We start from the raw sequence: 27,621 nt of genomic DNA, 5'->3' as shown, positions 1-27,621 counted from the left end.
CCTTCCCTCATAAGACAACCCCTTCATCCCAGGAATCAACCTAATGGACCTTTCCCAAACTGCCTGCAATGCAAGTATATCCCTCCTTAAATAAGGAGAGCAAAACTGTACGCAATACTCTAAGTGTAAAGGCAAATTTAATCTACCCCAAAGTAACAAGAATAAATAGTATGAAGTTAATGGAGGCTAGCACTTCCCGACTGTGAAATTGGATAAATCCCAAAATGGGGGCTGGGAACGCATTGCGCAATTAACCCTTGTCCATTGCTCCTAATGCGGGCAGCACATAAGCTTTTGTGTTATGATGTAGGAAATGCAACAATCAGTTCACTCACAACAAGCTCTCACAAACAGGAATGTATTGGCCAGGGCACTGGAGATAACACCCCTGCTCTTTGAAATAGTGCCATGGAGTCTTTTACATCCACCTGAGAGGCAGATAGAGCCTCAGTTTAACACCTCATCCAAAAGATGGCACCTCTGACAGTGCAGCAATCCCTGAGCGCTGTGAGTCAGCTTAGCTTTTTTTATGCTCAATCCTGGTGTGGGACTTGAACCCACAACCTGCTGACTCAGAGGTGACAATACTAACAACTGACATGAGTTGCAGGCAAGTCCCCGGGTTCTCTGAAGCCTTCTTGGAGATCATACTGGAAGAGGTCAGGGCAAGGAGAGGCATTCTTTTTCAAGGTAGCCAGGGGAAGATCTCCAAACATTAAATGCATCTGGCATTGAGAGAGTTTGCTGAGATTGTCAGCTTCCCTGCATGTGCTGGATGCAGTAAAAGAAGCTTATTAATGATGCCACAAGAGTAGCAGAAAGCCATATGATACCACCTTACATTCTCATTACAAGCATACACTCGCTTCTTCCTTGTCCCATTCGTAGCAGCCAATAGCAACATTCTCTCCCACTTGTGAACATATGCACAATCACCAGCTTCTCTATTGGCTCCTTCCTCATTTTTACACAGCAGGCATGTGGTTTGCATTCAGCCCTTCCCTATCTTGACTTCATTTGCAATCATCAGGCAACCACCTGCCACTGTAGCAGAAGTAAGAGGCTAAGATTGAAAGAGTAGGCCACAAGGGAATCCATGGTGGGCTGAGTAGTTGTGCAGGAAAGTCACATGTTGACCAGTGTTTTTTTTTACTAAAAGGGGATTGTGATGGCAGGATTCATTTGGCAGTGGTGTTGAATATTAGTTAGCCAATGATATCTCCCCAAAGAGATTTGCCTGGAGCTGCCTGGCAGCTGGCACAACCTACATATTGCTTTGTGAGTGAAGTTCAGCCCTCTGAAGAAAAACAAGGATCACGGTGAAGCAGTTACATCCACAGATGGATACCAATGGACAAGCCCTGGAGGTGACCTATGGTATCTATTCAGTCTGAGATTCCTCCTGATCAACCTCCTCTCCCAAAGCAGATGAATATGGAAAATCCAAGAGAGACCTCATTTATGTCTAAGGCCTAGGCTTTAGGGCCTGGATTTTTGCAGAGTCATGGAGACTCCACAGCATATCTAAAATGGTAAGCAGACCCCAGATCTGGAGGTCTCACCCTCTATCCAGCAGAAACAATTCATGAGTTGGCACTAAGTTGGCCTAGCAGCTGTAAGGGGCCATGGGGATGGGTGGGGGCATGGTTGGCATGAAGTGGCATGGGACATGGGGAATGGGTAAGGGGTGTGAGGGGTGAGGGCTAGAGGGCCTAATGTTTAAGAAAACAACTGGGACAAAATCCCAGAGAACTAAGACAGGCCTTTTAATAGCCCACCTTGGCACTTGGCAGTCCCTGTGGCTGCTTCTGATCTGCATCCAGAGGGAGCAGGCCCGACTCCATCCCACATGCGCCCCCCTCAGAACAAAATCCCGCCATTCGTGAGACTTCTGCCCGAGGCGGGTGCGACAAGAGGGGAAATTTCCCAGCTCGGTACATTCGCCTGAGGACCGAAAATCCAGGCCTAACTCTGCAACCTTTGGTCCTGTAACACTGCTGGAGTCGGCGCTATGGAAGCCGGAGGCCCTCAAGATGGTGTGGTTGGTGCTTCTGGTGCATCCCACATACTGGGAAGAGCTCTATTATGGGTGTGCTGTGCATGCAACAGAAACTTTCACACTGGACAGGTTGCGACGTCAAACAACCTCTCAGACTGATCTGATACACTTTCTACAAACTTGAACTGCAAAAGTCCAGTGAACACCCTGTGCTAATTGCTCACGGCTGACCCAATATTCAGCTACATGAGGGAACCCCCTCCGCCCCCCCCCCCCCCCCCGCCACCCCACCCACCCCCACTATTTAAAAAATCAGTCAACCAACCCCAGTTGATGTGCTTTTGACTTACAGTTGCTCTGGCAAAGTTTGTGGAAGTACTAGGACATCAGAGGAATTGTGTGACTTGTCGATGGAAAGGCTGCTATACCTATGAGGGCTGTATTTGCAGTCCCTCTGGCTTTTCAACATGACCAGGAAATGGAGCTGAAACTGCAGAGTGGGGAAGCTGTACACAGAGGGAGGGGGAGGATGGCTCTCCACAGGAGGCCTAACCATGAGTTTCCAGGTAACACTTCTCCTACCTCCACCCCTGCCAGAAGTAATGTCTGAGTTGCCTGTGATTCACCAAGGAGGTGGTCACTGAACTGTGTCACCTCCATCAACATGACTTGCAGCCCACACAGCAGGGCGAGGGCAATGCTTTTTTTATTCTTCATTCACGGGATGTGGGCTTCACTGGTTGGGCCAGGATTTATTGCCCCTCCCTAGTTGCCCTTGAGAAGGTGGTGGTGAGATGCCTTCTTGAACCGCTGCAGTCCATGTGGTGTAGGTACACCCACAGTGCTGTTAGGAAGGCAGTTTCAGGCTTTTGACCCAGCGACATTGAAGGAACGGCGATACATTTCCAAGTCAGGATGGTGAGTGACTTGGAGGGGAACTTCCAGTGGCCATCAAAGTAACGGAATTCTCAATGGTGTAGGGAGCTGTCAACTGCATGCACGTGGCTTTGCGGGCTCCATGTGTCAACAGAAACTGCAAAGGGTTCCACAGTTGGTGTGTGTCCATGCCCAGAACAGCATGTTGGTGAATGCCTGCCATCCTGGCAGCAGCCGCAATGCCTTCATCCTGAGGCAGTCTGCCCTTACCACCGTCTTTGGGCCACCATGAAGAACCAGTGGCTGGGTTCTTGGAAACAAGGAATACCACAATACACGTGGCTAATGACATCCTTCTGCCACCCAACCATGCAAGGACAATGGGCCTACACAACAGCCATGCTGCCATCAGGAGGATTGTATGCAGACCATCACCAGTTTCCACTTCTGCAAGATGGCAGGATGAGGGTCAGGTGGGAATTGAGAAGAGCCTGAAGGAAAAAACATCCATCCTCAGCCAAAGTCAAATCATCAGATCCACCAATATGAATTTCAGAGCTTAAGGTTGGAACCAGGTGAGCCTGTTGACAATTTCTTAACAAGATTGAGAAATCTGGTCAGCAAATGTAAATTCAAAGGGCAGAATTTTGCCCTTGGTGGGCGGGCGGGCGGGCCCCACCAGCTTGGCAGCGGGTGGGCAGCCGATCCCCACCGCCAAAACGGGGCCCGCCGCCATTTTGAGTGGGCGGGCCTTAATTGGCCCTCCCAGCGGGCTGCCCGATGGGAAGCACTATGCGCTTCCTGTGCAGGGTGGGGGGGTAAGGATTCGCGCGAAAGAGCGTATTGTTCCCTGAGACTAAGTGCTATCTTAGGGAGATTGCTGACAGTCTAAAAAGCTTTAAAAAAAGAAAAATTTAAAAATTATTAACATGTCCCCCTCATGTGACAATGTCACATGAGATGGGACATGTTAATAAGAAGCACAGAAGCTTTATTAAAGTTTTTAAAAACAGTCATGAAACCTCATCCCGGCAGTGGATGAGGTTTCATGTTTTATCTGAATCCCGCTGGGGCTCCTGGCCTGCCCGCCAGCCTTAAGGTTGGACGGGCAGGGTCTTTAATGATCTTAATTATCCTGTCAATGGCCTCAATTGGCCATTGACAGGTTGGCGGGCAGACAGCTAATTTCGCTGTCCGCCTGCCTTCCTAAAGATTTAAATGGACCGGGATGACATCGGGGGTTCCCCCTGATGTCATCCCGCGTCGGCGAGTGGGCCCCGCCCCCAACTCGCCAACGGGAAAATTCTGGCCACTGGAACAGATGAAAGTCTGGTAGATCAACGAATGTTGAACTCTGAACACCCTGATATACAATAAGTTCTGATTGCAAAGGATTAGTTCACAACATTGCAGGCTGTTGACACCGCCAGAACACATGAAGCCTAAGTAGACAAATGAAGATGCTGACTACCCAAATGGCTAGCCTTCAGTTAAGTCAAGAGAGAGACAGCAGGATTGACACAGTGAAACAGCAACAAAATCATGCACACCAGACAAAAAGATGTGCAAAAGCCGTGGACAACCACATGAGTTCACAGACAGAAGGAAATGTCCTGCATATGGATCAGACTATAGGGTTTGTGGAAAGCCCAATCACTGGGAAAAGATGTGCAGAAGAAAGAAAGGAGATGGTAAAGGAGTTATCAGAGGCAGAGCAACATGGTGAATGAAAAGGAAAAGAAACCAAAACATCCATATCCTGAGAGATGGGGATGGGTTTGAGATACAATAGACATAGACGTCGTACAATTGCATGAAATGTCTGGATGCAATAGTTCCCAGAGAAATGTAATTCACACAACCATTCAGATCAGGAAGAGGTTGAGAAATAAGTCCATAGCCACTAATCTGAAGGTGAAGTTTGATACTGGAGCACAAAGTAAATTTGGGCTGGATTTTGTGGAGCCCACTGGAGTGGACAAGATGGTGGCCGGGCACACAGAATGGCATTGCAAGGCCACATCTTATACACCCGGTGGCTGGAAAACTGTAAACGACTAAGTCAGCGGCTAGAAGGTAACAAAACGTAAATTTGTCTGTTAGCAGCGGGAAGCTCATAGACATGTTTAGTTGCCCACTTGCATATAATTTAAATGTAATTCAGCATCATTCAATCCTGCCTCCCCAAGTTAGTGAAACTCACTCGTGTCTCTCGTGCTTTCAGTAACCTGCTCAGTGTGTGGCTTCCTAGGCCCACTGTGAGAGCCCTTTGAACTTCCAGGAGACTGAAGCCTGAATTTTCGCTTCCAAGTCGGATGTTCAGTGTCAGGAAAACTCCTGACTTCCCAAACCTGGCATGGGAGAAACTTCCCTGCATAGCTGGATTTTCGCTCTGGGAGGGCGGTGGAGGGGGTGTGGGCGGGTGTTAACTGGGGTCAGTCCCGCTGCCCCTGGAAACAGTGTGGAGGCAGTCACAGGGGCTGCCGTGTGCTGAGACGAGCTGTTTAAAATACACTTTTAAAGATGGCTCCATCCCACAAGTGCACCCCCCCCCCCCCCCCCCCCACCCCCCCACCCCCAGAACAAAGATCTTGCCATTTAAGGCACTTTTTCCTGAGGTGGGTGTGGCAAGAGGGGAAATTTCCCAGCTCGGCACACCCGCCTCGGGAGTGAAAATCCAGGCCTAAGGCTCTCAGCCAAGAATACATAATGAGGGGAGACAGAGGTTTATGATGGATACATAAAGATTTGTCTTCTATTCCATGAATATGATTCTTTGTGGACAAGGCTGAGAAAAATTAATGACCGTGTGTAAAACGTATGTGTCTGAATCCTTCAGAGGAAATTTTATGGATCTTAATACTCGTAAAAAGGGAGAACAACAAGCATTCATCTAAGCATGTGCTGTAAATAATAGAAAACATTGATGGAGGAAGCCACCTGCATCATATTGAAATGTTTTGGATGAATGCTGCAAGATGGGTTGGTCCTCAAGGTTAAAAGATTTCTATGTTAAAAGCACACTCAAACTTTAGCTTCTTACACTGACTCATGCTGTAGTTTTAGTTGATGAGAAGATTGTCTCTTAATTGTCTCTGATGATTTAGAAGACCCATTTTTTAAAAAATTAACAAAAATATACATAAATATACACTGTCAAGAGTATATAACAAACTGTATTGTTACTCCAGCCTTAATTTTTGCACTCAGGGACCGGGATTTTATGGGACAGCAAAAGTCAGGAGCAAGTTGCCTCTGCAGGCTTTGCGAACCACGACTCAACTTTATGTTGCCCAGGTAGTTCATTGCCTGTGGTCGTGGCTTCCATCCTTCTGGGCCAGCTCTTCAGTCCCAGCAGCACTACTGGGTGCTGGAGCAGGCCCAGGGTGGAGGTAAGTAGGGTCGGCGCTTGCTGGGGTCAATCAAGCAGGCCCCAGCAAAGGGAAATGGGGGTCAAACGTATTCTTCCTGCGGGAGCAGCCCCAGGTGTGGACCGCAGGCCAGATCAGGAGCGAACCCCTCCCCACCATCCAAGCCCACAGGCAGGCTGCCAGGATTTTACTGGGCAGTCCACCTTAGGTGGTGACGCGCCCATCTGCTGCTGGTAAAACGCCAGTGATGATGAGAAGAGACGCTTAAGTGGCTATTAATTGGTGACTCAAGAGCCTTAATTGGCCTAAGGGTAGGCAAAGTGCCCACCACCTACCCCGCTGCTCATAAAATACCAGCAGAGATGGGAAGGCGACAAGCATGGCAGACCCTGCCATGCCCCCCACTCCCTGCCTCCCAGTCCGCTGGTAAGGAGGAGCCTAAAATTTTGGCCAGGTTTTCTACTAGGCTATATCAATCTTTGAAGATAAATTAAAAGATCACTTTAAGTAAAAAATAAATTTAATTGAATTTTAACCTTTTAAAAGCAAATTTAACAGGATTATTCTGAAAAAGTGATAAAAGTTCCGCTCGCATTTACATGAATAGTTCTTCGGACTTTGTGCGGTTGAACAAGATAACTTGATTACACTGACACAATTAAGCAGTATTGATCTGGCAGTGGCACTGATATAAATGAATGTATGAGATCAACTGGAATTGACTCAAAATGTTACCTTTTTAGCCTGCGGGAGCTGATGCACAAGAGAAAAGAAATAAAGGAGAACATTTAATGACAGTGTCGTATCCACTTACCAACTAGACATGATCTGTTAGTAAATCTTCATATAGCCACCACACAAAATTATTGCCTCAAAGCATGTTTTTAGTTCATTGAGCAGGTACAATATTTCAGGAACTGCAACTAGATGTTTAAATTATCAGACAATTCATTTGGAATATATATTAATGAAATATGAATCTGTTGTGCTGGATTTTTTTAATGGTAAACACTTAAAACATTATGGTAAATAATAACCTGAATTACACTTTAAGATTTAAAAAACACGTTCTCTGCTAAAGCTATCTGTTGTGGAAAATATAATTAATAATTTATTACTTTTTCACCTATTCTATTGAATCTGTAGTATAAAAAACACCAATTTTGATATCTTCATCTGGTTTCAGTGGCCTACAAACCGGTTTGCATAGTGCCTTTTTTTGTGCACTATTTGGACTAAGGACCCAGCATGGAGTGGACATTGGGGTGGGGGGGATGCAGGAAGATGTTTTCTGCTGGAAACACAACACATGCCATATTGGATAAGGCCAAAAAATATGTGTCTCTACCCATGCCTGAAACAGGCATATTGCAAATAAGAGGCTTAAGTAAGGTTGCCAACTGTGATTAAATGCATTGCTGGAAGTTTCATCACATGACTTGTCCCCATGCTCCAGCCGTTAGTCGCCAACACATCCATCCTTGTGACGTACTGCCTTCCTATGCCAATTGGAAAGCAAAAAGACTCATTACCCTATTGGATGATGCTTGACTGTCAGCCAAACAGCCTTTTATCCCCCATTTTCAATATTAAAATATCTGGTTCATAGGAAAATGACAAGCAAACAACAATTTTTTTAATGTCCCGACAGTTTTTCTTCAGAGTTGCACACAGCAGCGTCCTGGAGATTGATCTTCAATGCCTGGAGACTCCGAGCCAATCCTGGAGGCCAATCTTAATGCCTGTTTGAGGCCCTCTATTCAAAATTGATTTAGCGGTGTGACAGTGAAATCTGATTTCAAAATTTAGGCACATAAGTGTGGGACATAGCTATGCATGCTCTACCTAGCTGTAGCAGACATTGAGCAGCCTAAGCAACAGTCCTTAAAGGAATTGCTAAAAAGGGCTCCAAAAAGGCCCGAGGGATTTTTGACTTTTATTTTTGTAGATCCAGAGGAAGCAGGGATACTCTGCTTGGCACACACAAAAAAAAAATGGCCCATTTGAGCCCCCCCCCCCAACCTGAGATAGTCTCCACCTTGAAGAAGGCAGCCAATTTCTCACTCTTTCCGACTGGCAGGCTGTAAATTGGCACTCTCAGCTCGCTGGCACCATTTAAATGAGGCCTAAAGCCAAATGTGGCTCAGGCCTCAGACCAACACAAACTAGCATATGGAGCTTTCTCAACTTTTCCCCCTATAATTTCTTACAGTGTCAGGAACCAATGGGAATGAAATTAATTTTGGGGGTTGGGGGGGTGGGGTGGCGCAGGCGGCGGGGGGTGCAAAATGGGCAGTTTGGTCCGATCGTGCTCTCTTTGCATTTTTGCTGAAGTTGAACTTCAACATTTTCGATGCAGAGGTGGAATAAATGTTTTAATCTTTCTAATTATGTGTATGTTGCAGGACTGATTTTCTAAATTTACACTGCTTATGGGGAACTCCATCCACTGACTACACACGAGGAAATCATAGGTCTGCAGCCTGTAGTATAAAGGCTTAATAGCTATGATGCTCATAGCTTCAATACATAATCAGTGACGTCAGATCACATGTCTATAGAACTCAGAAGGAGATGTCCCTAGAAGATGCCACGTGTTCATCTGTCCCTGTACGTGGTTGCATGGTTGTAAATAGTTAATAAACGTTTTGAAGTTCCTGGATGTCTTGTTTCCAGTGAACTTTCAAACACACACTAGGCCAGTTTCTGATATTACTTCACAGCCCTCAATTTTTAAACAACAGTATGAACTTGGAAAATCAGCCCTTGTTTTTCTTAATGGAACTCTATATTTGGCAAAACCTTTCAAATTTGCAAACTAGATTACTACTTTGATTTGATTCACAGCTTGGTGTTAATGTCCTCTGGCTTATCAGGTTCTACTTTAGCTACTTTAGCTCTAGAGTACCCTTGCTTCCTCTGGATCTACTAAAATAAAAGTCAAAAATCCCTCAGGCCTTTTTGGAGCCCTTTTTAGCAATTCCTTTAAGGACTGTTGCTTAGGCTGCTCAATGTCTGCTACAGCTAGGTAGAGCATGCATAGCTATGTCCCACACTTATGTGCCTAAATTTTGAAATCAGATTTCACTGTCACACCTCTAAACAATCAGCCCTTGTTTTTCTTAATGGAACTCTATATTTGGCAAAACCTTTCAAATTTGCAAACTAGGTTACTACTTTGATTTGATTCACAGCTTGCTGTTAATGTCCTCTTGCTTATCAGGTTCTACTTTAGCTCTTGGGTAGGAACATGGCACGGCATTTGGCATGACAATCAGGAGCTGACATCATAGGGCGTGACGGACAAAAGTAAACGTTCCCGCCTTGTCCTCTGGACCTGTCTACAGCCTTTCCATTAAGAGAAACGTCCTCCTCCAGCACCTCATTACTGGTGTCCAGCTGGGTGGGACTGTACTCACCTGGTTCCATTGCCATAGCCAGAGAATCAACTACAATGGCTTCTCTTTCCGCTCTGGCACTGTCATCTCTGGAGTCCCACAAGGATCAAATCTTGGCCCCCTCCTATTTTTCATCTACTTGCTGCCCATTGGCAACATCAGCTGAAAATCCAGTGTCAGTTTCTACTTTGTACAGCTCCACTTTAACATCATCTCCCTACCCATCCACTATTGCTAAATTGTCAGACTGCTTGTTTGACACCCAGCAGAGCAGAAATGGATGAGCAGAAATTTCCTCTAATTAAATATCAGAAAGACAGAGACTGTTGTCTTCAGCCTCCATCACAAACTCCTTCACTCTCCATTGCAACTCTCTGAGATTGAATCAGACTGGCCACAACCTTGGTATCATATTGAAGTCTGAGTTGAGTTTCTGACCACAGATCTGCTCAGTCACGAAGACTGTCTATTTTCATTTAAATAACATTACCTGGCTCCACTGCTGCCTCAGCTCATCTGTTGCTGAAACCTTCATCCACGCTTTTGTTACCTCCTGACTTGACCATATCAATGCATTCCTCACTGGGCCCCCACATTCTGCCCTATATAAATTTGAGATCATCCAAAACTCTGCCGCTGATGTCTTAATTTGCTCATCAATCACCCCTGAGCTCACTGACCTTTCTTGGCTCCTGGTTAAACAATGCCTCAATTTTAAAATTCTTATCCTTGTTTTCAAATTTGTCCATGGACTATCTCCTCCCTATCTCTGTAATCTCGTTCAGTGCTATAACTTTTTGAAATAACTGCACTACACTAATTCAGGCCTCTTGACCATCCCTGATTTTGATTGCTCCACCATTGGCCTAGGCCCTAAACTCTGGAATTATCTCCCTCAAAAACTCCTCTCTCTCTCTCTCTCTCTCTCTCTATTTGCTCCCTAAAACCAGCCTCTTTGAACAAACTTTTGGTCGCTTGCCCTAATATCTCCTTATGTGGCTCAGTGTCAAATTGTGTTTAATAACACTCCTATGTAGTGCTTTTGGAAGGTTTACTGCATCAAAGAGGTTCTATGAAGGCAGGTTCTTGTAGATGTTGTTGATTTTTATTGCCAGGCCTCATTAATGTGCCACTTGCTGGTTTCCCAACCAAAACAACAGGGGTAGTTGATGGGAAGTGGTGACAAAATGCATTGTCATGGGCTGAGGGAAATAGAACTCCGACACAAGTTAAGTGGTTCTGTGGGGCTCAGAATTTGAGTTGTCATCCAGGGAGGAGGGAAGTCTGAAGCAGTGAACATCGAAACATAGGAGAAAAAGTTGGAGTAGGGGATTGGCCCAAGGCTTCTTCTGGGGCCTGGAGAAACGCACATGCTCCTCTTGTTCCAAAAGAAACTAAATAAAATTTTTAAAAACTTACCTTTGTCGGTATCGACACCCAACAAGATCTTCTGGCCCAGGCCACTATTCTGCTTGGTTTGGCTTGACAGGGAAACTATCACTTAGGCCTCAAGTTAACATAGCAGATCAGCTCTAATCAACATATTTAAAGAGGACTCCAGTAGCTTAAATTGCAGTCAGCAAAATTGAGGTGGGCAAGGAATGGTAAGTCCCCCACTCCATTTGAACTGTCCTCCTGCTTGATTTCTACCAGGCAAAGGGGCGTTAAAATCAATGCCAGGATATCTCCAAAGTGTTACAACACTAACCCCTGAATGTGATGGTTGAAATGTCTCAATACTGTTTGGAAAGTATGTTAAACAAGCCTCCAGTATAATGCTACAAATTTAAATTTGCTATGTTTTATAAATCTTTCTCCTCTAGATTTTACTACTAATCCATGTGATTAAAGGGATAGTGGCAGCATGGTGACAACATTGGCTGAAGATCAGAAAGCAACGGTGAACAGTTGTTTTTCAGACTGGAGGGAAGTGTACAGTGGCATTCCCCAAGGGTCAGTATCTGAATCATTGCCCTTTTTAATATACAGTAATGACCTTGATTTGGTTATACAAAGCATAATTTCAAAGATTGCAGATGACACAAAAGTCAGGAATGTAGTAAACAATAAGGAGGATCCAGGAGGACATAGGAAGACTGGTTAAATGGGAACACACATGGCAGGTAAAATTTAGAGTAGAAAATGTATGAAGTAATACAGGAGAGAAAATATAAACAAAATGGCCCAATTTTAAAGGGGGCACATGTATAGAGAGACTGGGGGGTGTAGGTACACAAATTCTTGAAGGTGGCAACAAGTTGTGAAGGCTGTTAGAAAAGCATATGGCATCCTTGGCATTATTAATAGAAGCATAGGGGTGAATCTTAACTCTCAAAAATGGGCTGTCTGCAGCCCTGTGGTCAAATGCAGTCAGACATCATGGCATTTGACAATATCTTCATTATTGTGTCAAATCGTGACTCAGTCAGATAATTTTGCAATAATGTAAAATGGTGACAGTGAATCGGCCGCCTGTTCCACCAAATCAAGAGATGTAAAACGAGCTGTTGATTCGCTATCGCCCATTGCCCACCATCACAAAAAGCAAAATATCTCAATAAAAGAAAAATTCCGCATTGTTCATATTGTTTGTTATGACATCTTAGATGACACAAAAGTGCCTTCACCATAATGTTACTAACCTGTGCCAGAGTTTTAGTGTGCGCAGGATGAGCCATGAAGTGCCACAGTATGTTTCACTTATGCCTAACACTGCTATTATAATCTCTGGAGGCTATTAAGTTTAATGAAACCATCTGGACTGGAATGGACAACCAAGCGTAATCAGTTTTGCAGTGCCACAAAGTACAGATGGCAACACTTGTTCTCTTATTCCATGAATTCCATTCCCTCTTGCCAAATTTAACTGTTAATCTGAATACATTTCAGCTGCTCAACTTTCCTTCATTTTCTGCTGTTTTCTTTTGCTTAACACTTTTCTACTTCATAGAGCTAATAAAATATTTTGAAATTCCAATTAACCACCATGAAAAAATTGTTGAAATAAAATGTTTTCCTTTATTTAGCTATTCTTCCTCTTTAACTATATTTTCCCAAACCCACAGAAAATAGTTATAGAAAACTGGAATAATTAAAAAAAAGCAAATTCACTGCCAAATAGAAAATGTTGTTGACATACTTTAGAAAATGGAACATTTACTCAAACTTTCCCCAAACAGTTATTTACAAGTTCTGGAAAGCAGATAGACTGTTTCCTTTAAAATGGAATATGGTTCCATATTAGCTCTATATGATTATTCCTTCCCAGTTGTTCCACCAAGATATTTTTGGCAATGCACAAACGTAGTGAAGGTTAACTTACAGTGTTGTCAATGTACGCTTCTGTCCACACAATATCATGTTCCTGGTCAATGACCTTTGGCCTGCTTAGAACATGAAGGTATTCCATCACATTTTCTTGTACATCAGCTAGAGTAGAAATCTGAGTGAAATATCCTAAAACAGAATCAGAGTTCAGAGAGGAAGCAAATCTTTAGAATGGACTATTGTAGTTAATATAATCATCATAAAAAGCAATAAATACAATTAAAGCCTGCAGAAAGAAAATGAGAAAATAGCATTGAAACAAATGAAAAAAGTCAGGAAACAATTAGGCTGACTTTCAATTTGGGCAGATGGTGGGAGGAGCACACAGCTGCCCGCCAGATGTCATCAGCGAAATTCCCGCATGTTTGGAGCAAAGATTGGATCAGCTTGGAGCAGGAGAGGTGGGGATCTGTGGACTCCTCCATGGAGTTGATTTGGTAGGGGCACATTAAGGGCGACAAGCAGGCAATAGCTGGGGGTGAGGGGGTGGGGAGGGTGGAACATGATGGTGAAGTGGAATGACTGCCAATGGGTGGGATGATTTCATAGGCCTGGAGTACTATCTGTGCTCCAGCTGGCCCCTAAACTGGAAAAAGATACCATTTTTGTTTTCGGAGTGGCCTCTAATGATCCCTTTAAGGACCAACTATGTATCTCTATGTACAATTCGACTGGTAGAACATTGTGCAACAAATAATTTGCCCAGTTAAAGCCTAAAATTGCAACTGAGCCCTATGCACATCATAGGGTCTTGATTTACATGGGCTGATGAGGTGCCAGCCTGTTTTCAGTAGGTGCCTGAGCCATCCGTATGAAGGACCAACATGGCAATAGCCTGGATATTAGTGGAAGTGGGACAGTAAGAGAGTAAGTGTTGTGCCATGGTTTTCAGGACACTGCTACCCAATTCTTGCCCAAAACTAGAGACAAATATCGGCACCGCTGTTCACTTCCTGTAATTACCTGGTATGGACCTGCGCTTGAGCCATGCCACACCGCAATATATGTAATGAGGCTTCTTATATCTCACCTATACTCAGAACATGCAACTGCTTCATTTTCCTTCATTTATTGCACTTATTTTGTGCATTGCTTTGCAACTTCATCCCAATACGGTTTTTAAAATATTTTTGAAGTATTTAGTTAAAATAGGCATGTTATCTTTTATTTTACAACTTATTTATTCTTCCCGTGTAACTTTATTTCCCCTTACCTGCATGAAACAGTCATAACCAAAATACTGGAGCAATTTACAAAAGCCTACTCATTGTCAAAGTAAGAAAATATGAAATTTTATGAGTTGAAATGGCTGAGGAATTGGAATAAAATCCAAAGATGAGCCACAACCTCCACAATGATTAACAGAAAGCCATGTTGTTCAGCAGTTATGAATTAAAGATAAATGGAAGAATGATTAATTAATAAGAAAAAAAAATAGGCTTCAAGCTGTTTTTAGTGCAAAAGGGCAACAAATATTCCAGATATCAACGCTTTAAAGAATGTAAATGCAAAATTGCTGGCAGGCTTAATGCAATTCAAATATATGGGAAACAAGATTTGAGGGTGGCCTAACCCAAAACCATAGACATTACATGGGAAAACACAGGAGTATACTTCAACTCTGCCACCACTCACAAGAGTCAATCTCACACCTGTCCACAAGTCAATGTTATATGAGCAAGACTTTGGGTAACAGAATCCCATAATCAAATCCGATTGTTCAAAATTAAAATTAGAAATATGAGACAAAACTTGTGGCACCTACAAATTTGGTGGGTGACAAGACCAGTGACACTATCAATACATACCTTCACATGCTGTCAGTTTTGGCTCAGTGGTAACACTTTTGTCTCTGACTTAGAAGGCCAAGGGCTCAAGCCCTACTCCAAAGATTTGAGCAGATAATACAGGCAATAACTTCAGTATAATTGTGAGGGAGTGCTTCACTGATAGAACTAAATTTCAGATGGCACATTAAACCAAGGAGCCATCTGCTCTCTTGGGTGCTCATAAATGATCCTGTGGCATTATTTGAAGAGAGCAGTGGAGTTCTCCTGGTATTCTGGCTAATCCAGTCATTTATCTCATTGCTGTCTGTGAGACTGTTGTGTGCAACCTATTTGCTGCATTGCACCACATTACAATGGTAAGTGCGTGTCAAAAGTATCTCTTTGGCAGTAAAGCACTTTGGAACATCCTTAGGTTGTGAAAATTCTAGTTCCCTAGTTACTGACTCCCTCCCCCTCCCTGGCAACAGTGTGACATTAAGCTGGTCTTTGTAACCTTGCTTTCACATTTGGTCCCGAGATGAGATTCTGACCTCACATTTGCACCATCACTAAAACTGCCTATTTCCACCTCCATAACAGCACACAACTTCGCCCCTGTCTAAGCTCACCTGTCGCTGAAACCCTCACCCATGTCTAAACTCAACTATTGAAACACACTCCTGGATGGTCTCCCACATTCTACCCTCCGTAAATTTGAGGTCACCCAAACTCTGCTGTCTGTGTCTTAACTCGCTGCATGTCCCATTCTCCTATCAGCCCTGTGCTCACTGACTTACATTGGCTCCTGTTCAAGCAACATCCTGTTTCCAAGATTCTCAACCTTATTTTCAAATCCCTTCATGATCTTACTCATCTCTGTAATCTCCTCCAAACCCACACCCTCCGAGATATCTACTCTCCTCTAATGCTGGCCTCTTGTGCATTCTCAATTTAAATTGCTCCACCATTGGTGGCCATGCCTTCAGTTTCATTGGACCCACACTATGGAATTCCCTCCTTAAACCTCTCTGCTTTTCTACCTCACTTTCCTCCTTTAAGACACTCTTAAAACATACCTCTACAACCAAGCCATTGGTCACCTGACCTAATATCTCCTTACATGGCTCAGTGTCATACTTTGTTTCATAATGCCCTGTGAAGCACCTTGGGAAGTTTCATGAAGTTAAAAGGCACTATATAAATATAAGTTGTTGTTAACTCTTAATAGTCACTAAGGAAGAAACAATGATGATGAAATTCGTCTTGGATAATAGTGCAAAGTAGACAATGACAAATCGGTAGCCCGTTTTACACTCCGCTTAATTTTCTTTTCCTTTAGTCAATGGCAGGCCATGGAAGAGAAAGTTAACAGTGTAAAACAGTCTCCCAACATATTATTATATAGTTTGTGCAGATGCTCAAGACTAATTGTACCCCAATGTATTTGGTGCCCCAATCCTGGCATAATCTTTATCAGTACATTACAACTAACTACTTCAATTACACTTTGATTACCTCATTCCATGAGCCATGTAAAACTAGTGCATTCACAGTTTAAGCAGAAAGATTGTTGTAATATCTCTTTAAGAGTGATGTCCCTTTAAGAAGCTCAACATGCAGATGAGCCAGGTATCATGTGACTGTAGGATCGAAATCCCCTCCAACTGGGAAATTTATGGAACATAATTTCAAACCCACAGATGTGTTTTGACCTCATGATTGGAACTATAAATTTCAAAAAGATAAGCTGCAGTCAGGAGTACAGGGCTGGGCAGCAAGGGGTTAATTCGGACATTTAGTGAAAACACAGTGACTCATCAAAAGGGTTTGGACAATGACTAATGTGATCAAGAAGTCTGGTTACCCAATACAATGGCACAAAGGACACATAATCAATACAATACACTCAAGGAATTATTCAACCACCATAGACAATAGTACTGGAATAGGGTCATTAAAACCCTCATTAACTTTGGAGCCAGGTGCTGTTACTGTGCTGTTACTGTACCACCTCAAACAGCAGGAGAATTGTTCATAGAATGAGAACTGATAATATTCATCTGGACATACTTTCCAAGGGAAACCCTGTATTGTTTCAACCAGCAACAGCAGATGACATTTATCTGGGCTTTGCGTGGAATCAACTAAATGGACATTGGAACATCAGGAAATATGTTTTGACATGTCTGAGTTAAATTATTATAACAGAGCAGATCTGAGGTTTGGGGCTGCAGTCAGAAGAAGGGTTAAGTTTGGTCGCCTTGACTCAGGTCTACAGTCAACACCGGACAGACCAGCCGCATTGGGGATTGTAAGTTTCTGCCAAATCGTAGTGATATTGTTCTCAGTGTTTTGTGAAGGTTTGGGGCGAAAATTTGGTGTTTTTTGCCAGTACCTTGTAACTTGTTTCAGCCATATCTTGGTGATATTGGTCTGAGGGTTTTTTTTTTCCTTAAGGTTTCAGGACAGGACGTGGTGTTTTACCTGTGTTTTTGTAAGTTGTAACCAAATTTCACTAGTGGTGACTTTGTGTTGGGTACTGGGAATAGGTTGTTTTAAATTTTGGGTTTCGTTCTGTGGGGTTATGGGCGATTCAATAAAGCAATTGTGAATTATCAGAAGGAACTTGTCTCGTTGGTCAACATACACTTGTGAATCTGGTGTCACGAACTTGAGTGTGGGGAGGGTCTCGGAGGAGAAAGGGGAATCCCTACAGTGACCAGGAGCCAGGAGAGCACCGAGACCTGTGCAAACGCAAACCGATACACAAAGTTCACAGCAACAAAGACCAGAGTCAAGACCCAGAGTGGAACAGCTATCGCCCAGTGGACGAACAGACTTTCCACATTATGAATGTAACACATGGCGTGGATAAAGTCAGGCCACTAGAAGCTTTTGTCACTATCAGGTCAAATTGATAGATGACAAATGTAAACTCAAGATGAAGATTGACACAGGAGCTAGCGCAAATATCCTACCAGTCCAAATCCTGAAGAACATGTACCTGGACCGTTGGAAATCAATGATACAGCCGACACTTGCTCAATTGGCTGTATACAATGGGTCACCAACCCCTTGCATTGGTACACTAACAATGCAGCTACAGAAATTCGGCATGGAAACAAAAAATATTTTTACCTTGCAAACGTGAGCGGACCAGCAGTGGCAGGATTACCAGCATGTGGAGATCTCAACATTGTGACTATCCACGAGATCACCAAGGTACCAATGGCAGCAGAGGAGACCAAGAAAACTCGCATTGAGTCAGTCCAGGAGCTACAACAATTTGACCTGGACAGGTTCAATGCCATAGGAGGTTTCAAAGATGATGCTGTACTGCACCTCAGATGCAATTCTCTCAATTGACCCTCCCAGAAAGTGCAGTGTTCACATACAAGAAAAGTATTGCTGATTAAGAGAGACATGGCACTCTGTCTTGCACTCATCAGGACAATTTGCAAGAATACCAATATAAAGGAAAAACAACAATTTACACCGTATGAGAATGTTGCTGATAATGTTGCTGTAGGATCCCCTCTAGCAGCAATATGAGTTGTCACAACTAGCAGGATGCTGCCATCAAGCCAAAAGGACATCTGCATATCACACACGAGTAATGTGGTATATGAATTTCAGTATCAGCATGATGCTAGTTATTTAGGCCATATGTCCCAAAGACTGGTGAATCGTATCAAACAGCATGTCCCAGCCGCTGTTCGCAATGGGCAAGGTACAGACTGTATCCAACTAACATGGGCTAGCAAAACACAAAAGACATTGGGCTGAATTTTGCGTTTGTCAGGCGGGCGGGCCCGACCGAATTGGCGGCAGGCGGGGAGCCGATCCCTGCCGCCGAAACGGGCCATGCTGCCATTTTGCGCGGGCGAGCCAATTAAGGCCCGCCCAGCGCATTTCAGACTCCCGTGTTCATCGGGAAAATTAAATTGGCGGCGGGCGTGTTCAGACCGCTGGTTCCAATGGGGAACTGGCAGTCTGTATAAAGAACGATCAGTCAGCCTCGTTTAGGCTGTTGACCATGGCCAGCGACCGGGCACCACAAGAGGTGAGGGCAGAGGAGGAGGAGGGGGGCAGGATGCAGGATAGGCCAGCGGGGCCCACTGTGCCCCTCGGTTCTCTGATGCCTGCCTTGCTGGCCTCCTGGAAGAGATACTCAACCATTGGGAGGTCTTGTTTCCAGAGGATGGGAGGAGGAGGTTCCCCCCACGTGACCAGGCAGGAATGGCAGGAGGTGGGGGAGGCTGTTAGCTCTCAAGATGCTGTGTGGCAAACATAGTGCCACAAGCGCTTCAATGATTTGCTGCGCTCTGGAAGGGTGAGTACTATGTCAGCCTTGGCCATTTTACCCAGTAGGTAGCCTTAGCCTTTGAGGCCCCCCAACCCCTCCCCACATTTTAGTGTCGTTACTGCATTGGGAATTTGGTGCACGCTGGGTGGGCAAACAGATAGTGACCATGCTTACATTAGCCTTAGTGGTTGAGGAGAAGATGGGTTCTCCATGCAGCATATGTTGGTGTTAGTCGCATTTGAGTAGTCTGGGGGCAATCTGCACGGGAAGCAGCAAGACACATACTCAGAACTCCAACACATGTCTTATTGATGGTGATGAGATGGTGGAAGGGGAGCCAAGAGCCATCTGCTGGCCTCGGCGCCACACCTAGTTGCGCCTCCTTGCCATGGGCGTGTGTTATTCAAAGTGATAGATGCTGAATGTGTCCAAGGTGGTCATTGGGGGAGGGAGTTGGGAGCAGCCGTAGTATCTTCTGAGGATTGATCACCAGTAGTATGGACACCAGTAGCTGGAGGCCTCAGATGGGCTACTGTGGTTGGGGTGTGGCGTGCGCGAGCAGAGTACATGAGCGATCAGCCCCAATAAATGCTCTTCTCTGTTCTGCAGGCAAAAACTGAGAGCAATATCCGGGAGCGTCAGCAGACTGGTGGTGGGCACACCGCACTGCAGCACCTCACCACTTATGAGAAGCAGGCCATTGAGTTGGAGAGGATGCAGGCGGCCAGGTCGGCAGGTGTCGGTGAGGCTGGGGTGCAGCGGCCAGGTATTTGAGGGCCACAGTCCCATCCACTCTGTCTCCCCACCATCCAAAGCACTGATGATTGCTGCAATCATTAATGCAGCAACACTGCTCATTCACAGACTGATACAGTCAGACGTGGGTCATACACAAAGGTTCCTCAGCCCCTTGAGGATGCGCGTCTCTAGCACCTTCCAAAGTCGCCTTATCCCATTTGTGACCACTATCCCCATGGCTTAACCTGCCATGGCATCGCTGCTGCACATCCAAATACTTATTGTATCTTAGGAGGGTTTGTACATCCACCACACTTTCAGCCAGTGCGTCTCACATTACACTGTCCAAAAGGTCCTCAGCACCTCACCTGTCAACCACATGGCACTCAACTTAAATAAATGCTACCACATTAGTCACCCCTGCGCCAAAACGAAATGTTGCCTTCTGTCCACTTGTTCTATGCCCCTCATAACGGTATGAAGGTCAATAATGTGACCTGTCAATCTCCTGTGCTCCATGGCAAATGTCGCAAGTGTATGCAATGTTTCCTCATCACTCCAACTCTCCAGGACAGCATGTATCCAGGTCAGGAACCTCTGCACTCTCCCCACTCCAATGCCATCCCTCCCATGAAGTGTAGGTCACAAGTGAACGCAGAAGTGTAGCTGTGGCCTCGACAGCGTTTTCTGCATTTGCAACATGACCTCCCTTTTCCTACATTCTATTCCTCAGATAGTAAAGGCAAGTCTGGCTTCGACCTTGTTAAACACCTTATGTTCCTGTTCTGCTACCTTAACAGGTCTGCCCAGTAAGGTCCCTGTAATCGTCATGACTTCCCACGGTCCTACCATTACTCATGTATTCCCGTGCCTTGCTTGTCTTGCCCAAGTGCTTTACCGCACACTTATCCACATAACATTCCATGTGGCATTCCTTAGGCCATCTGACCAGCCTGTCTGTATGCACGTGCAATGTTTGGGCCTCCTCTTGACTATTTACCACCCCACCAATGTGCGTCTCCTTAGGTTCTTGAAGGGTGAGCCACTTATGAGGCTGGGAGGGAAAGGGATGAATGGTGTTACTGACTGAACGCTAACTGATGCACTGTCCTTGTTGTTAATTTCAGCATCACCACCACATGGCCGCCACCAACAAGTCCAGAGCCCCCCACTCCACACCTGAGGGCCAAGACTTGCAACTTGCATCACATCCTTTCAGCGAGCCAGGCACCAGCGCAGCAAAAAACACTTTGGTGGGGATTATGACATCGGCTAGTGTCCCGGGGCACAGTGGAGAGGGCACTTCACAATCGCTGGAGGAGATGGCATGGACAGAGAGTGCTGATGGCGGAAGCAGCTGGAGGACTGCAGGGGACCAGGCACATGCTGAGTCCGGCAGTGATGATGTGCCCCTGGAGATATCAGCCATGCAGCAGCTGCAGGACAAGCGGCATGGTGCGCAGGAGCATCTGGCAGGGTTGCATGAGGGTGTGCTTCACTTGGTCTCTGTGGTGGAGGAGTCCAGGCAGAGTGTCAGTGATGGCATGAACCTCAGGACAGAGCTTCAGGCTTCCTCCATTGAGAGATTGGCGACTCTCATGGAGAGGGGCTTCCAACGGATTGAGGATCTTCTGATTGGGTTACGCTCGGACCTGCAAGCCCTCACAGTGCTAATGGCCACAGGTGGTCATTTGCAATGTGGGAGATGTTCTGGGCACCAAGTGTTGCCGCTCGGTGCCCATGCATCTGCGGTGGGCAGGGAGGTCCATTGTGACCTCATGTCAGCGCAGCAGCTGCCTGTTGTCGCTGCGAGCTCCTCTCGGGGTGCTCCGGATGAAGGCAGCAGCTCCTCCACCCCTCTGCCAGTGACCGTTGCATCCATTGAGGCTGCGACAACTGGGGAGGTGCCAGTTCTATAACTGGCCACTCCCTCCCAGGCGGGTCCATCACAGGCTCCACGGGCCAGAGGACGGCCGCCAAGGTCATCGAGGCCAACAGGACAGCAGAGTCAGCGGACTGCCTCACAAGCCACTCCAAGCGATGGGGCGGCACCTAGACGTAGCACCCGCAAATGTAAGCATAAGGCACGTTAGGCACTCCACGGGTTTGTCACTGGTGATTTTGTGTTGGCCCTAGATTAGGGAATATATCATTATGTACGTCAGAGCGATGTTTGTGCTTTATTTTGGTGGGAATAAAGTCCAGTTTTCTGACCATGGCTGAAGGTGTTTCCTTTGTGCTGCATTTGTATGTTTCACAGACATATCATGAGTGTTTGAGTGGACATTGATGTTTCTGTAGTAAGCCCTTAGTTACAGCTGATGAGGTGGAAGATGTAGCACCTAAGTGCCACGTGTGGAAGCACCAGGCAATGCTGGTCCTGCTGATCCATGTGTGTGGAGCTAGCTGAAGGTTCATTGGATTAAAGTGTCCCGGATGTCCCTGCCTCCTTGGTGTAGTAGTGGGTCGGTGTGTTGCCACTCATCATTGCCCTGTGTTTCCTCATCGTCTGAGACACCGCTGGATTCATCATGTGCAGTCTTATCCATTGCGTCAAGGTCTTCATCGTCAACTCCATCCCCCCTTTCCAGCGCAAGATTGTGCAGAGCGCAGCATGCTACCACTATCACAGAGACACGATCTGGGGGGTACTGGAGTGCGCCCCCTGAGCGGTCCAGGCAACGGAAGCGCATCTTGAGAAGATCGATGGCTCTCTCCACCACAGCCCTTGTGGTGCCGTGGCTCCTAATGTAGCGCTCCTCAGCTTCTGTTCTTGGATGGCGGAGAGGCGTCATGAGCCACCTTTTGAGGGGATAGCCCTCATCACCCAGCAGCCAACCATCCAGCCGAGCCGGAGCACTGAAGAGCCCCGGCATCTGAGAGTGTCTGAGGATGTAGGCGTCGTGGGAGCTGCCTGGGTACCTTGCACAAACTTGCAGAATCTGCATCCTGTGATCACACACTATCTGCATGTTCATGGAGTGGAAGCCCTTCCTGTTGACGAAGGCACCGGGTTCACCTGCTGGCGCCTTGATGGCCACATGTGTGCAGTCTATTGCACCCTGGACGCGGGAGAAGCCAGCAATGGCCGTGAAGCCTCTGGCTCGCTGTGCCTGAGTTGCCTGGTCACAGCAGAAGTGGATGAAGGTCAATGCCCGTCTGAACAGTGCGTCTGTAACCTGCTTGACACAAGTGTGGACAGCAGATTGGCTCCGCAAAGATCACCTACCGAGCCCTGGAAGGAGCCAGGTGCATAGAAGAGGAGGGAACCTGTGACCTTCAGAGCCGCTGGCATGGGGTGTCCATCCACACAGTTAGGGGAGATCTCAGGGCCAATCATCTGACAGATACAATTGACTGTCCCCCTTGAGAGTCGGAGCCTTCTTCAGCACTGCACCTCAATCATATTGAGGTAGCTGCTTCGCCGCCTGTATACCCTGGCAGCAGGATAGTGGCATCTTCTGCGGCCCCTTCCACCTTAGACAACCTCTTCGCCCTTCGCCTTGTGCCTGTGCCTGGCCTCCCAAAGGTGGCTCTGCTGGAGGCTGATTGTCCACTCCTGGCCTCCCCCTTATTCTATCCCTCCCTTCTTCCTCAGAGGAGCTGCCTCCAGTGGAGATGTCAGAACCCATACCCAGGCTAAATGGAGGCCTTTGGAAAGTTGCAGGCCCGATAAAGATTACTGTCTGCAGACTGTTGAGCTGAAGCTTCAAAATGCAGAGAAAGCTATTGGAAATCGATCTGAACTGCTAACAATCACACGGGCAAACTTAAAACACCTTCTGCATTAAATACTTCAGAAAAAACATTAACAACCCCACATATCCCGCCCGTGGATGAGGTTTGTTAAAAAATCAGTTACCCGCCTGCCCGTTGGGCCCGTGCGCTGAGGCGAAGATCGCACGGGCTCCTCAAAATCAGCTTCAATTGCCAAGTTAAGGGCCTTCACAAGGCCTTTAATTAATGGCAGGCGCGCATCGCGCTTCATAGCGCCTGCCCACCTAAATATCGCGATGCCGCGCACTGACTTCGGGACGCTCGCGCGACATTTTAAGCGCTGACGTGTGGGGTCTGCTACCCGCACGTCAGCCATAAAATTCTGCCCATTGTCTAACATTAGATGTGATTCTGCGATTGGACAACATTTACTAAATAATCCTGTGTGCTAAGAAGTACGCTGACAACCAATTTAAGGTTGTCAGTTGGGCTCGCAGTGTGGCGCATTTAGATGTACTGGAAGCTACATTTTTAATGGACAGGGCCCTGTTCTTTGCAAACAGAAAGAACATGTTCACAAATTGAGCCAGTTTTTTTCATTCATTTACAGGATGTGGGTGTTGCTGGCTGGGCCAGCATTTATTGCACATCCTAATTGCCCTTGAAAAGATGGTGGGGAGCTGCCTTCTTGAACCATTGCACTCTGTGTGGTGTAGGTCCACCCACAGTGCTGTTATGGAGGGAGTTTCTGGATTTTGACCCAGCGACAGTGAAGGAATGGCGATATATTTCCAAGTCAGGATGGTGAGTGGCTTGGAGGGAAACTTCCAGATGGTGGTGTTCCCATGTATCTGTTGACCTTGTCCATCTAGATGGTTTGAAAGGTGCTGCCGCAGGAGCCTTGGTCAGTTTCTGCAGTGCATCTTGTAGATGGTACACACTGCTGCTACTGATCGGCGGTGGTGAAAGGAGTGAATATATGTGGAAGGGGTGCCAATCAAGCGGGCTGCTTTGTCCAGGGTGGTGTTGAGCTTCTGAGTGTTGTTGGAGCTGCACTCATTCGGGCAAGTGGAGAGTATTTCATCACACTCCTGACTCGTGCCTTGTAGATGGTGGACAGGCTCTGGGAGTCAGGAGACGACTTACCCACTGCAGGATTCCTAGCCCCTCGCCTGCTCTTGTAGCCACAGTATTTATATGGCTAGTCCAGTTCAGTTTCTGGTCAATGGTAACCCTCAGGATGTTGATAGTGGGGGATTCAGCAATGGTAATGCCATTGAATGTCAAGGGGTGTTGATTAGATTCTCTCTTGTTGAAAATGGATATTGCCTGGCACTTGTATGGCATGAATGTTACTTGCTACTTGTCAGCCCAAGCCTGGATATTGTCCAGGTCTTGCTGTATTTGAACATGGACTGCTTCAGTATCTGAGGAGTCGTGAATGGTGCTGAACATTGTGCAATCATCAGTGAACATCCCCATTCTGACCTTATGATGGAAGGAAGGTCATCGATGAAGCAGCTGAAGACGGTTGGGCCTAGGACACCAGTCTGAGGAACTCCTGCAGTGATGTCCTGCAACTGAGAAGATTGACCTCCAGCAACCACAACCATCTTCCTTTGTGCTAGGTATGACTCCAACCAGTGGAGAGGTTTCCCCCTGATCCCCATTGACTCCAGTTTTGCTAAGGCTCCTTGATCTCACACTCGGTCAAATGCTGCCTTGATGTCAAGGACAGTCACGCTCACCTCACTTCTGGAGTTCAGCTCTTTTCTCCATATTTGAAGCAAGGCTGTAATGAGGTCAGGAGCTGAGTGACCCTGACGGAACCCAAACTGGGCATCGGTGAGCAGGTTACTGGTAAGTAAGTGCCGCTTGACAGCACTGTTGATGACCCCTTCCATCACTTTACTGATGATCGAGAGTAGACTGATGGGGCGGTAATTAGCCAGGTTGGATTTGTCCTGCTTTTTGTGTACAGCTTGGCTAGGGGCGCGGCAAGTTCTGGAGCAAAAGTCTTCAGTACTATTGCCATAACATTGTCAGGGCCCATAGCCTTTGCAGTATCTAGTGCCTTCAGCCATTTCTTGATATCACATGGAGTGATTTGAATTGGCTGAAGTCTGGCATCTGTGATACTGGGGACCTTCGGAGGAGGCCGAGATGGACCTGCACCTCTGGCTGAAGATTGTTGCGAATGCTTCAGCCTTATGTTTTACACTGCTGTACTGGGCTCCTCCATCATTGAGGGTGGGGATATTTGTGGAACCTCCTCCTCCAGTGAGTTGTTTAATTGTCCACCACTATTCACAACTGGAGGTGGCTGGCCTGCAGAGCTTAGATCTGATCCATTAGTTGTGGAATCGCTTAGCTCCATCCATCACTCCAAGCTGGATGCCAACATGGATACTATTCAGTCCACTTAGCTAAGGAATCTCAGGAAGTCACTACCTTCAGAACACCATTTGGAAGATATTTCTTTCAAAGACTATCTTTCAGCTTATCTGTCAGTCAAGATCTGTTCTAGCAGTGTATGGGCAGAATCATAGAAAGTGTGCCTGGATGCATATGCACCACCTATGATATTGCGATGATGGGCAAAACCAAAGAAGACCATGATCAAGATCTTCACTCACTGATGGCAGTAGCTCGCCATGAGGAGCTAATCTTCAACAACAGGAAGTGCCAGGTGAACATGAGTCAGATCAATTTCTTTGGGTCCATTTATTCAGGTTGCAGGATCCAAGCCGATTGAGGCAAAGTCGAAGATGTCAGACTCATACCTACCCCACAGGACAAAGGAGACCCACAGGGATGCCTTGGATCTTCCAACTTCTTGGCACCAAATATTCTGAACTTTTCAGACAAAGCATCATCATTGAAAAAGCTAGTGAAGAAAGACATACCATATGTGTGGCAGGAGGACCACCAACATATGTTCGAGTCTCTCAGACAATCGTTGTCAGCAGATGCCTGCACCCTACAGTACTATGACCCATGGAAGAAGACAATCCTCGAAGTCAACACTTCACAGAAAGGATTAGGTACAAGCATCATGCAAAACAGCAAAACAATCGCATTCGGATCAAAAAGCCTACCTCAAGCACAATCCAATTATTCCGACATAGAGTGTGAGACGCTCGCTCTGGTATTTGGGATCACAAGATTCCACACTTACCCATTTGGTAAGCAATTCGCTGTAGAAACCGATCACAAGCCACTGGAGATGACCTGGTGCAAACCACTGATAAGTGGACCACCTTGACCACAACAACTCCTCGTAAAAGTACAGGGGTACAACTTCGACATCTGCTACAAATCCAGACATTCCACTGGACCTACAAGTAGACAGCGTGGCCATTGAGGTGGGAGAAGTGCTCAAAATCGATCCACTGCATTGTGGTCAGCATAAGTCTGACCAACTACAATCAGAAACAGCCAATGATCTGCAGCTAAATGCACTGTGGAAAGCTATCATAGAAGGATGGCTCGACACGGTATGAGTGATGCCAACCAACCTCAGATATTTCTGGTTGTACAGAGATGAACTCGATATCCTGAGAGACATAATTTTCAAAAGAAAACAAGTACTCATGCCTGAGGCTCTCCAACAGGACATATTGTCACAACTACACCAAGGACATATGCGCATACAGCAGATGAGACGATTGGCATGCGATACAGTGTATTAGCGAGGGATTAATGGCGATATCAAGAAGATAGTGAGGATGTGAGAGGCATGCCAGAGCCACTAGCCACAGCAACATAAAGAAATTCTACACCCTCACGAGGTTCCATCGGTTCCTTGGTCCAATATCGTGGCGATTTACCGTAAATAGAGATGACTTTATCTTAGTCATCAATTACTTCTCCAAATTTCCAATTGTCAGGCAAGCAAGGGACATGTCAAGTGCATCCGTGACAGACACATTGGATGCAAAATTCAATCTGTTCGGTGCATCTGATGAAATCATTTCGGTCAATAGGCCACAGTATATGGGCAGACCTTTCAGGACATGTGTGCCAAATGGGGCGTGAACCATGTGATGTCCTCACCACACTAACCCCGATCTAACAGCCTCACCGAGCGGATGGTCTGCACCTTCAAATCCTGAAGGGT

The 27,621-nt window shown here is 46.1% G+C and overlaps 1 protein-coding gene across 1 annotated transcript in view; it reads right to left on the bottom strand.

Moving 5' to 3' along the window:
• cacna2d3a (calcium channel, voltage-dependent, alpha 2/delta subunit 3a) overlaps positions 1 to 27,621 on the bottom strand; it is a 1,007,885-nt gene that overhangs the window by 370,276 nt on the left and 609,988 nt on the right. The window contains exons 13-14 of the mRNA XM_078543510.1: positions 12,967 to 13,100; positions 6,982 to 6,999 (exon numbers count right to left, since the gene is read on the bottom strand). Of these exons, the coding sequence (XP_078399636.1) occupies positions 6,982 to 6,999; positions 12,967 to 13,100 (152 nt within the window). The remainder of the gene's footprint in view (positions 1 to 6,981; positions 7,000 to 12,966; positions 13,101 to 27,621) is intronic.

The sequence above is a fragment of the Cetorhinus maximus genome, chromosome 6, assembly GCF_964194155.1.
Source record: "Cetorhinus maximus chromosome 6, sCetMax3.hap1.1, whole genome shotgun sequence".
Taxonomy (NCBI): domain Eukaryota; kingdom Metazoa; phylum Chordata; class Chondrichthyes; order Lamniformes; family Cetorhinidae; genus Cetorhinus; species Cetorhinus maximus.
Note: the sequence above shows the minus strand (reverse complement) of the source record. Positions and strands in the feature narration are given on the sequence as shown.